Source organism: Nilaparvata lugens, chromosome 7 (genome assembly GCF_014356525.2).
Source record: "Nilaparvata lugens isolate BPH chromosome 7, ASM1435652v1, whole genome shotgun sequence".
NCBI classification, from domain to species: domain Eukaryota; kingdom Metazoa; phylum Arthropoda; class Insecta; order Hemiptera; family Delphacidae; genus Nilaparvata; species Nilaparvata lugens.
In genome coordinates this window covers 36750197-36763340 of record NC_052510.1, presented here as the reverse complement: position 1 = coordinate 36763340, position 13144 = coordinate 36750197, and the positions used below count along the sequence as shown (strand labels likewise).

At 33.3% G+C, this 13144-nt stretch overlaps 1 protein-coding gene across 1 annotated transcript in view; it reads right to left on the bottom strand.

The window, feature by feature from the left end:
• Positions 1-2282: 2282 nt before the first annotated feature.
• Positions 2283-13144, bottom strand: part of LOC111053700 (protein FAM91A1) — a 134289-nt gene continuing 123427 nt past the window's right edge. Inside the window, exons 15-17 of the mRNA XM_039432651.1 lie at positions 12770-12970; positions 12042-12111; positions 2283-2960 (exon numbers count right to left, since the gene is read on the bottom strand). Of these exons, the coding sequence (XP_039288585.1) occupies positions 2844-2960; positions 12042-12111; positions 12770-12970 (388 nt within the window). The 3' untranslated portion in view covers positions 2283-2843. The remainder of the gene's footprint in view (positions 2961-12041; positions 12112-12769; positions 12971-13144) is intronic.

The window sequence follows — 13144 nt, the reverse complement described above, 5'->3', positions numbered from 1 at the left end:
CGTAAGGAGAGGAGATTCGCGACCCAATCTCACGCTCAACCACCGAACAACTGAACTCTCCCGGGTCTCCTTGAAGCAGTACGGGGTCGCTGAAAATTAGGAGGCCGGGGGAAAAGAGATTGCCGACCAATGGGAGTCTGAAAAGACGATCACGCCACTGGTCATGTGACAGGTTTGACTCAGCTGCTCCTGATGTTAAGGGTGCAGCTAATGATGACAATGATACTAATAACTACACTAAATTAGGCCGGTAAACAATCTTTCTATTCCAGAAATTTCATGAAGAACGATACCGACCCGACTCGGTAGCCGCTTATCGTTTTGATGATACGGGTGCTGCTAATGTAATACAAGATACGAGAACGCTCAGAGTGGCAAACAAGATCTGGAAATTTCTGGTTATGATGAATCTGTTGCTGATGATTTATAGGGGTCGACGGCGATGGTGATGATGCATATACACAACTACAAATCTAACAAAATATATCCGGCAGTCGATCCTATTCCTAATCTAAAATAGAATAATTTCGCTAATTTTACGCTGGACCACGGCTCTCCATCCGTCACAAAAATTCACTTTGTGACAGAAGAATCATTGTTTCATATAACTATCCATAGCTGCTGTTTCTTCTATTCTATTTTATAATCATTATAATTGAAATGTTTGAACATTATACCCAATTAAAATGTTTGAACATTATATTATAATTTGAACAGTTTGTAAACACTAGCCTACTTTTGAAACTCTAGTGAAATTTAAATTTAATAATCTCATTGTTCGATGTTATAATCTGAGATTATAATATCAACTCTTCATTTTTACAGTATCAGAGCTTTGTTTATTGCCAACAGACTGAATTGAATTTGTTATTCCAATTAAGTAAACCTCTGAGTGTCTTCTCAGTATTTCCCTCATCATAAGTGATTAGTATTCATTCAATAAGTGATTTTCAAATAAAGTGTTTCCTTGAGCACATTAACTTGAAAAGCAATGTTTCCCAATTCTCTTTCTGACAGGACCACCATCAAGATTGCTGTGTTAGATATACAATACAACGGATAAACTCCTTATTGTGAGTGCAAGCCAGGGGAAGTGGTTCAATCAGTACTTGAATGAATTTGCTGACACTGAATTGAATGTGAGTTTTGTATCACCTACTTTGATAACTTAATTCATATCATCTAATTGAATCATCCACCATATATAGTGATATGAGCATTTGAGAATTCTTGTGCAAGTATTTGATCATTCTGACAAATCATTATGAGCTTAGCAGTTCATCTCACCTGATGTAACTTGATAAGCTTCTGATTAACTTTAAATATAATGGCTATTTTCTCTATTCTCATGAAATCCATTTTCATTATTTATATTTATTATAGCCTACATTCAAGAGTATAACTTGTTACCATTTTGCTTCATTCAAAGACATATATTATATGATATCAAATTCCACAGATGATTATATGAAATTTACAACTACTCTAATGAAATACCGGAATAAGGTATCTTATCCACCTAGATAATTACTCACTGGAGTAGCGGATGTTCTGCAAAAGGCAAAATTCTTTTGATAAGCCGCAGTGCTTCTATTCTAATGAATTCTAAAGTTGCTAGATGATCTTCAGTTTTAGTACACAGGAAGAATGAGCAGAATTATATTGAATCAATCTGTATTTCATTTTCTTTAAAGTTAACTGAAAGCAACAATAATGGAGAATCATCTAAGTATAAACTTAAAAAACAATCGATTTGAATAAATATCCTGAAAAAATAACATAAGATATAATACGAAAATGTATTGGTCGATTATAACAAATACTAAATTACTTATTGTTAATTGACGTTTGATGGCTAGAAAGTGTTAATGCCAATGACTCCGAGAAAATAAATAAAAAAACAATAAAACAGCCTATTGATGACCCTAAAGCTATATCATTTTAATACAGCTACAATGTAAGGCTCCAGTTTTCCATGTAAGTTGTATAACATATAAATCATACTGTGCGATAAGTGATAAGATACATTAAAGCCAAGAAAGTGAGGCTTCTATTGAAAAACATTTCGATGTAATGATTGAATTGAGAAATTACATGGAAAACTTTTAATATTTCAATATGTTTATTTTTGTGTAATATCACAGTATTGGTATTTGATAAAGGGCATAAAACTGGTAGTTAATCGGGAGTCTACCCAAGTGAATTCAATTTGTTCGGCCTGAAGCTGAGCTTGACTGCAATGTTGCCAAGTTGTGCGTTCCAGCCTTTATCTAAAGTAAGCCATGGTAATATGCAAATTAATAATGTACTTAATTCGCTGTAACAAAATATTGAGAGTCAGATGTTTTGGGAAATACAAGAGAATACTCCAAAATTAGTTTAGAAGTGAACCAGAGGGAAAATAATAAGGTACCATGAAACTTATATGTTCTTGAAAAACATTTAGAAAGTACAAAATTGGATGTCCTATTCGCTATACTTTACTAATTGAGTAGGTACTAATTTTGAACTCATGAAAATGTTCTATTTACTTGCACCTACAACATTATTAGTTGCAATGCTACAGGATGTGAACTTTTTAAAAATCTACAAATTTGTAACAAACCTGAAAACATTCTACTGCTACAGAACAATTGCAGCTGATACATAATCATAGAAATCTTCAATAATAAACATTTTGTAAGTACTCTATCAACAACTGAAAACTTAAATATCTACAATTTTCATATATATCACATGCCCTTCAAGCTCGTATTAATATCTATTGACATAGAAAAATGGAATTTACAGTATAGTTTACCATAAATATAAATATAAACACTATATATAGGTACAGTTGATAATCACTGTCTGTCCCATTGTTTGAGTTGGCCGTTGACAAACATGAGGTTTGTGGCTGGCCAAGGAACTGAGCTCTGGCTTGGAGAGAACATCTGAGGAGTGCAGATTTTGTTGAGATCCTGGAATTAGACAATGATTAATCAAAGTTGGCTTACTGAATAAGAAATTTATTCACTAATTTATCTTATTTTACTGATATCATTTATAAACTTGGCACAAACTTGGCTAATTAGCAATATATTTTTGTCTTGAACTACTAAAACACGGAATGCAGGAAGAGTCCTTTTATAAAAACTTTGCAGCATTTCTTATCAACTTTTTGGTTAGGGCTAATCTCAATTATCAAGAAATAAAAAAAATACAAAAGTTTTAATATCTCACTTGAAAATTATTGTTGAAACACGTTGTAAGTACTGGAATTTTTCATTTTTACTAATAGAAAAGTTTTTATTTCGATCGATTCGATCGAGTTAATCACTTAAGTTAATATTGATAGAAACAAAGAATAGAATGAATAAAATATTTTTTTATATTATTTATAGATAGCCTTAATTTTCAAATATGTTCAAATGATCTAATCCAACATTATCCAAGAAACTAAACCAACTAATCCTGCCATTGAATTTTAAAAATGATTAAGAACATACCAAGCAGACATTCCACACAATATTGTTGGAATGAAACATTTTACATAATTATCAATAAAGCAATTGAAAATATGTCTGTTTTGCAGTGAATCACAAATATCAGATACCGGTAGTTCAACATTGATCTCTTGAATCAGATTTTCATTAAAATATAATTAACAACTCAATGTCTGTAGTTAAGGAACTGGAATAACCAACCGGCTTTTTAAAAAGAATTATTTATTTCAACATACTAATACATCTAATAAATGGTTATAAGCGATGTACGCTCTACGAGCTCTGGCAACAGACTGACTCGAAAAAGCAACTAAACTAATGGCTAGTAAATAACAATGCATAGCTACATCAGCATTATAAAGAGGGTTACCAAATGTAACTCCTCCCCCCCAAGTGTGAAGCTGCCCTCAGCTTCAAAAAGAAAATAGTATTAAGTACATGTTCAAAAATTAAGTATTAGTTACATGGCAATCTTGGATACATTTGTTGGGAATCTGTATTAACATCGTTATCTACGCCAGAATTACAATTTTTTGATTTAGAAATGGACAGTTTCTGCCAAATTATTTTAATACAAATGAATATAAATAAAATTACAATCAAAATAAATAATATAGTAACTACAACAATATAGATAATTCTATTGTCTCGTAGAGGCAATTCATCAATAATATCATAAGTTGTTGAAATTGTATATTTGCAGTATGTACTTGATCAAAACTAAAATTGGAAATCTTATTTTCTATAAGTTTAGTTGGTACAATAAATTCATTTTTCCAAAATATGTTTGGTCTGTAATATCCAATTAAAGTCTCTGAGTTATCAATTTTTAACAATTTAGTTTTTCTGTTTGGAAAGAGAGTAACATTTTTCTTCTTGGCAGCATTGTAAATTATACATGAACTTACATTAAACAATATAAAACTATCAATTATGTTAACATATTTCACTAAAGAAGCCTCATCCTTTAAAACGAATTTATTACATCCATTTAAATCTCTATCATCTAACAATTGTTCAATACATCGATTTTCAATACGACTTATATTACTACAATAATAATTATCATTGATAAGTTCGCAAGTTCCAAAAAATAATTTATCATTACGGAGTACAAAAGAAGGATGTACAATAATTGTTGATACGATTTCATTTTCTTGAATGACAGGATATGATAATAGGAAAAATGTTTCATAAATTGCCGACTGTAGTGGTACTTCAATGAAATAAGAAATGTGGTCTTTTAACATTGCACAATGGACTCTGCTGAGTTTCCATATTACACTGACATCGTTTGAAATGAAGCTAAAATTCGAATTTCGGTGCATGAGAAAAAGTTCATCGTGAGAAATAATAGTCAAGTGGAGTACATTCAATTTACTAAATTCTAAGCTTGTTACAATATCGGAAATTTTATTATTTGAAAGCAAGAGAGAGTCAAATAACAATGAGGATTGCTGATTAAGTTCGATTCTGTTTGATTCGTTATACAATGAATTAAAGTAATTACTGATTTTCATATTATTTTATCGTATTGTTTTCATTTCATGGTTGAATTCCTCCATTAATTTATGATTAACAACAAATTGTTTTTCTACATTATTACTAAGATGGTATTCGTTTGATTGTACAGTTTGTAAAATTTCATCATATCGTTCCTTATCGTTAGAGTCCATATTACCAGTGAGCCATGCAGATCCTACACTATTAAAAAGGCCTAGTTTTTGTCTATAATTAATGGATTGGATTTGATTTAATTTACTCTTTGTATACTTTAAATTCAATTTCATGATGCTTAAACGACTCTTATCAATATCCTTATTAGCTAAAAAATCAATAAATGTCTCTATATTACTTAATTCTAATCTCAAATAGCTAGTACTTATTTTATGAACATATGTGTATGTCGTGTTAACAATGAAGGAGTTCTGAATTTTAATGGGAGCAACACCGGAGGATTTGCTCAGGTCAATCATTTCGTAAGGTGTCGCTGGGCCCAGCAACAGGAGAAGTAGGATTGGTATCATCGTGTCCTGTAACACATAAGTTCTTTCGTTTCACCAGTTTTTTGGGGCGTTTCATTCTATTGGGGAGTACTTTAAATGGGCGTTTCTGAATTGCTCGAGGGTTTGTAGCTAGTTGGTCGTCTTTACTGTAGTTTACTATGAAGAATTTCGGTTTAGTTTTTTTTGTTAAAAGTCGTTTTAATGTAAGGTGCTTCTTCAATTTCTACATCCTTTTCACGATTGACATTCAGTTGCTCAGTGCGTGTTTGTTTTTCGGATTCAATTTTATATTCTTTATCAACTTGTGAACTAAATTCATTGGTTCTAAATATTGGTGAGACTGTTGTTCTGTCACCAATCTTTCCATAACTCCGTTAACAAAAGGATTGTTTGACATGCCATAAGTTATTTCCATGGGAGTCATTTTCAGAGTTGAGTTGAGCGTATTATTAAATGCTCTAACTGCTAGTTTCATGTTTGTTTCTGTTGTATTGTTTTTATTTTCCAATTGAATTGCATTTAAGATTTCGATAAGCGTAGAATGAGCTCTTTCAATTAAGCCCTGAGAGTCTGGGTGTCCAGGAGTGACATAGTATGCTTCAACACCGTACAATCTCAGAAAGTCGCGTAAACCTGTATTGTCAAACTCACGGCCGTTGTCCATTTGTATAATTTTGGGTAGGGGAAAAGATGAAATATAATCATTCAGGCGTTCTTGAATATTGATTTGGTTCAAACTTTTTAGGGGATGGACCGTTAATCGTTTGGAAAAACAATCAATCATTGTCAAATACTTTATTTTATCGTACTGGAAACAGTCAATTTGTAGTTTTTCAAATGGTTTATCTGGAGTAGGAGTGACTTTATATGCGACTCTAACAGGTTGTCTATCATACTTTACTTTCAGGCATACAGTACATTTGTTAATGTAATCTGTTACGTCTCTTAGCATTGATGGCCAGTAATATCTTCTCCTTATCTGATTGTACGTTTCATTGATACGTCTGTGGTATGTCTTTCCTTCATGGTGATTTGAAATTATCTGTTTTTGTTCATCAGTATCCACTATATCTAAATTCATTGTCTTATACCTTTTCAGTTTTATGTAATCAAACGTTTCTAATAACACATTTCTAAAATTGTTGAAAATTTGCTCGTACTCATCATACAAAACACCTTCTCGCGAACAGAAAACTCCATATAACGTTTTTGGTTTCAAAAACTCAATACATTTATTTTTCATGTCATCATAATCATTAGCGTTTCTAAAATAAATGGTCAATCGTCTTTTACCAAAATTTTCTCTCAATTGAGGGGCTTGGTCACCTCTTTCAAGAATAATTTGGTTATGCTCAATAGCAACTTATCATCATCAGTTATAACTACCTGTTCATTCGAGCTTTCTTGCGAGTGTATCGTAGCTAAGCTGCGATTATCGTTCTCGGCTTCTTGTTCGTCATCATTATCATTGTTATCATTACTCACGATAATCTCACGATCAACGTCATCATAAGCATTATTATTTACAACGTTTCCTTGATTAGCATTAGTTACTAAGTTGTCATTACCAGTATTATCATTCCGCTCGCCTAATGTACCTATTCGTTGAAAAAAATCTTCGTAAGTACTACTATCGAGGGTATGTCAGTGTTAGTATTGAACCTTATCAAATCGTCTATATTTACATCATCATATTCGTGGGGGTCATCACTAGTATTTTCCAAAACTTGAAAATCATTCGCAAAACCTCAAAAACCATTCTCTTCATTCTCCATCACAGTGACGTCATAAGGACGGGACAAAGCATCTGCTACAAAGTTGGTTTTCCCTTTTATGTAGGTAATGTCGAAATCGAATTATTCTAACAAAAGTTTCCATCTTATCAATTTGGTATTTGGTTCTTTGATACTATGAAGCCATTGGAGAGGTTTTTGATCAGTCTGAATTAAAAATTTACGTCCATATAAGTAGGGCCTAAAATATTTACAACACCACACAATAGCCAATAGTTCTTTTTCTATGGTTGAAAGGTTGATCTCATTTTTGTTCAATGTCCTTGAAGCATAGGCAACAGGTAGATCTTTACCATTGAAAATCTGTGGAAGTGCTCCTCCAATAGCAAAATTGCTAGCGTCAGTAGTAACTATGAATTGTTTACAAAAATCGGGTAATTGCAATATTGGACTGTTTTGTAGCATTGTTTTCAGTGTTTCAAATGCATTAACGTACTCCTTATTGGAAATGTCAACCTTGACATATTTTTTCAAAGCTTGAGTCAGAGGCTTAGCGATTTTTGCAGAGTTCCTTATCATTTTCCTGTAGTAACCAGTTAATCCTAAAAATTGTTTTATTTGTTTCTCGGTTTTGGGAATCGGGGAGTCTTTGATTGCTTTCAATTTGGCGGGATTTGGTTGAATTCCTTCTTCTGAGATTACATGTCCTAGGTACAACAATTCTCTTTTGAAAAATTCAGTTTTATCGAGCTGTATTTTAAGATTGTGTTCTTTCAATTTTTTGAAAACGGATCTCAAATGTTTCAAATGCTCCTCTAAATTGTCAGAGAATACAATGATGTCGTCCACTAAAACATTCGGCATTCTAGCAAATAGTATGTTCATATTACGCTGAAAAAATGGGGGTGCATTTTTCAATCCAAAGGGAAGCCTTAAAAATTCGAAGTGGCCGTCTTCTGTTGAAAAGGCTGTTTTTGGGACAGACTCTGGGTCCATTTCAATCTGATGGAAACCAGAATATAAATCTATCATCGAGAAATACGTAGCTCGTCCGATTTTTCCAAATAGATCTTCAATATTTGGTAGAGGATATTTGTCAGCTATAGTTTTTTCATTGAGTTTTCTGTAATCGATTACCATTCTAATTTTCTTTTGACCAGAAGCATCCATTTTCTTGGGAACTACCCATATTGGAGAGTTGTATGGGGAGTTTGAGGGTTGAATTATTTTGTTCTTGAGCAACTTCTCTATCTCAATTTGTACGTCTTTCTTGAAAATTTGAGGGTACCAATAATTTCTTGTGTAAACAGGATTGTCATCAACTGTGTTGATTTTGTGTTTGAGTAAGTTCGTCGACCCTAGAGGGATATTTTCAAGTTTGATTATTTCGGGAAATTTAATCAGATCTACTAATTCAAATATCGCCCTTTTCTCTTCATCATTCATATGATCTGTACGCAAAGTTTCAAAAATCAAGTTCTTCACTAATGCAAAATTTTCGGGACTCTCGGTCACTGATTCATTAGTTGGCTCATAAATAGTTTCTATCTCATCTATTTCCATGGGTTCAGGACTGATGGTCATGAGTTCATGAGAAAACGCTAGACATGTACATTCATCATTAACTTATATCTACTATACCTTCGTCAATACTAAATTTATCATTTGTTACAGGTTTAAGCAATCCTCGTCTTACATTGGGAATAGACCTAACTGGGACAGTTATCACATTAAAATCTGGTTTCAATTCAATTTCGTTACTACTAGAATTCATTACAAATAATAATTTTTTCGATCCATTATCATAATCTAACGTCTTATCCTTGTAATTAACATTGGCATTGAGTACACTTAGAGTTTCATGTCTTAATAAAATGTCATACTTCTTAGAAAATTCAAATAAATAAATCTTAATTCTAGCACACATTGGAAACACTTGTGACGAGTTCATAAAAATATACTCATCTCCTTTTCATTCACCAGCAGGTGTCTTCACGATAAATTCTTCCTTAAATCTAGTCACATCAGGTGGTACAATAGCGGGATCTATATAGTTCTTCACTGATTCAGTGTCAACAAGCCATTTTAGATTAGAATCATCGACAAAGTACGGGAGGGATTTGTTGATAATCTTCAACTCGAACTGATTGGCGGGTCCCCCGAAGGAGCTGGGCCTAATCCTAAAAAACGTTCTGCCAATTCATTCACAGCGGAAGTGAGAGAATCGATTTGAGTTTGCTTAGATTGAACGAAATTAGTTTCATCAAGTGGAGTGACATTTACGTTAGATTCGTCAATGCAATTTCCTTCCAGATAATGAACATCGTGGAACGAATTGTTCCGTGCAGAGTTGTTACTACGATTGGTTGAAACAGTACGCATTGAGACAGTATTTTGAGAATTCCAATTTGGAGATTGTCGAACATTGTGTGCACCGCCTTGGAAATTACGAAAGTTACTGTTGAAGGATTTTGGTTGGACATTTTGAAATTGAGACTGCTGAAATCTTGTGTTAAATGGTAGGCTACTAGATTCTGTTGAGGCTGTTGAGATTGGATTTGTGGAGGTTGTTGGAATTGGTAGTGTTGAGACCTATGTTGGTTAAAAGGAGCAAAATTTTGCTTGAAGGGCTGTTGATGAAAACTGCGAGGTGAATACTGCCTGAATTGGGGAAACACTGAACGCGGTTGGAAGAAGTTACGCTGCCGAAACTGAGCATTGATAACTGCACTATCAGACACAGATTCCGAAGGTTTCAATTGATTTAGCACAATACTGCAATCACTACGAAGGGTGTCACGGGCTTATTCCAAGTTCTTAAGCTTGTAGACTTGGAGATGAGCTCCGAATGTTGGATGAACACCGTGAATAAGTGTCCTTACAAGTGTCATGTCAAGTTGTTCAAGAAGGTTTTTGAGTGAGTCACCAGATACACCGTCTAATTTGTAGCGAGTAACTACCCTGGTTCGCTTTTTGTTTAGTCTGTCAAAAAAGTCAAGGGGATGCTCATGTTGAAAAGTTTTCATGATAGCAATCTCTGCTATGAGGTCTGGAACAGTACGTTTATCGGAAAAGTGTTTCTTTATGAGTTGAATAAGTTCGATCACATTGGAGCACTCACTATTTTGAACTACGCTATCAGCTGTGTCTTCTAAGTTGTGGAATGCAGCGGTATACAAAAGCCAGTGGTTCTGGTCACGTTGAGTTTTTTCGATAGTATTTTTCGATAGTTCGCAAAGTTCTTCAATGGATCTGAGAAATTTGGGAATTTTATTGGGTGTCCCATCGAACTTGGGGATAAAGTCCAACAGATGTTTGGGGATAGTTGCCATAGTGGAAGAGTCTAATTTGGAGGGCTTGATGAGTGGATTTGAAGCAGAAGAAAGTGAAGCTGAGGTAGAAGGATTCATTCGTTACTTACAGTAGCAGCAATGGTAAGAACTGGATTTACTTCCGGTTGTTGGATGAAAGCGTTCCGGAAGGAGTCTGCCAGTTTGGTTGCCAGGATGAAAGAAGTCCGGTGGCGTGGTTATCCCGTGTAGAAGTTTCGTTGAAGTTGAAGGTTCACCTCACTTAGTCTTCCAATAGTTTCCTTTTCAAATTCGAAATAAGCGATCGCGACACGAATCGGAAAACTAATATTGTCAAACGAACAACATTGGGAAACTGCGCGAGGGTGGTTCGGGCGCCAGTTAAGGAACTGGAATAACCAACCGGCTTTTTAATAGTTATTTGTATATCTAGAGTGAAAATTGCTGTTTTTTCTCCCTGAGGGAAAAGTTTGAAGCCCGAGGCGAAGCCGAGGGCAACAATTTTCCTGAGGGAGAAAAAACTTTTTTCACTCGTGATATACACAACATTTTTCCTCCACCTACATTTTTATAAAAACTGCAAATAAAATAATTTTCAAAAACGTATGTGACCAAACAATGTGTTACAACATAATCTAAAAAGTAAACAGAAACAGCTGGCTTGTAATCACAGTTCTCCTCCGACAGCACTATCTGTCGGCTTAAGTTGTAACAACAATGACAGCCACAACTACAGCTATGTTTAAGATCCCGTTTCAAATTTGATTAGTTAATAAGTAATATTCGTTGGCTGGTATTTTGAATAACATGGATTAAAAGAAAAAAATATATAATTTTTTTCTAGTATAGTGATATGAAGTTTGTAATAATAATTTCAGCATACAAATATAAATTTTATATATCGATCAAATGTCTGGTTGAGGTATTGAGTTTAGTTGGTTTAATGACTACTCTATATGCTTCCTCATCTGAGCTTAGACCTTCTGACCTATTCCAAATGTACGTTTTTAAAATAGAGATGCTTCCCATGTTATTTAAATGGAGTCACTTTTACTCCCTAGGGAGTTTTTCTGTTTTTTAGTACCGAGAGCGAAAAAGTGACACTTTTGACAGTAGGTGGAGGAAAAAAGAATTATTCATTTCAACATACTAATACATCTAATACATGGTTATAAGCGATGTACGCTCTAAGAGCTCTGGCAACAGACTGACTCGAAAAAGCAACTAAACTAATGGCTAGTAAATAACAATGCATAGCTACATCAGCATTATAAAGGGGGTTACCAAATGTAACTTGTGACAATATTGAGCGCATTAAATCACTGCTAATACTCTTATTGCAACACTACACTTATGTTTGTATGGGAATTTCAAGATTCCACATTCGTGAGAATAATAATCTTTTCTCCATTTGTGGAAAATACTGTATAGTTAACCTACTGTATAATTATAAAGAAAAAGTGAGGAAAAGTGACATTAGATTTATCATCAATAATTCGATCTTACCTGGAATTGAACGATGAACTCTTCCAAATTTTTTCCAAGTTTCTGATTGGAAATGACTAATTTTTCAAGACTGAAACAAATAGTGAAATCTTTACTACCAAAGATCAAGTTTTCAATTGAATATATTTCCCTCAAACTTGAATAATCATACAATATTTCAAACAAATTAGCCCAATTGAAATTGAGAGCAGATTTTAAGAATATAATATTGTATTGTGTGAGTTTGACATTAACTAATTGAATATGGTTGACTAAACTAGTTTAAATGTTTAAGGAAACCGAAAAACAATGGATAATAATTCCAGGACTAAAATTATGTCATAAAATAATACAATCACACATTAATTATGCAAAATCATGCAAAATTATGTTATATTACAATGTTAATTCAATAACTGATTTTAATATTGATTTTGCACTTTATTCGGATTGACAATCGCAGCGAAAATATTTAATACGATCAGAACTATTGGAAAGAGGCCCTTAGGATTATGTATGAAGTGAAAAATTTCTATTCCAAAATCTAAATATTTCTAGAGCATGAAAGGACTCTTCACTTTTCTTCTATGTCAATTCAATTATTTCAGTATAAACATAGAGAGCACATGAGGGCACTACTCTCAATACTTATTATTTATGATGAAACTGAGTCGATCATAAATTCACATTGATTTGGAAAGTAGTTTTAAAAATTTCAAATATTGTATGAATAAATATTGAAGACTTACCTAGTTTTATCAGTCAGCCTATTCACAATGGTATCACAGATCTTTTCGTTTATTTCAGCCTCAAACAAAGGTACTCCAAACAGACATTCCAATAGCATCCAATCGGACAATTCACCTACGTTGTCATCTTTCCTTTTGTCTATACTGGGCTTTCCAATTTCAGTCCATGAAGATTTTACATCTTTAGCTTCGACTGTTTCTCTGCAAAAAATGAACGGATTTTTCCAGGATAAAACATCATGGAATGAAAAACAGTCACTAAAAGACCTATTCAATTTTTTTAGGTTCAATTATAACTGGTATAATACAAATTGATAAAAAAGATAATTTGCTGGTATAATACATTTATTATTATCTTACAGCTATTAAAAACAG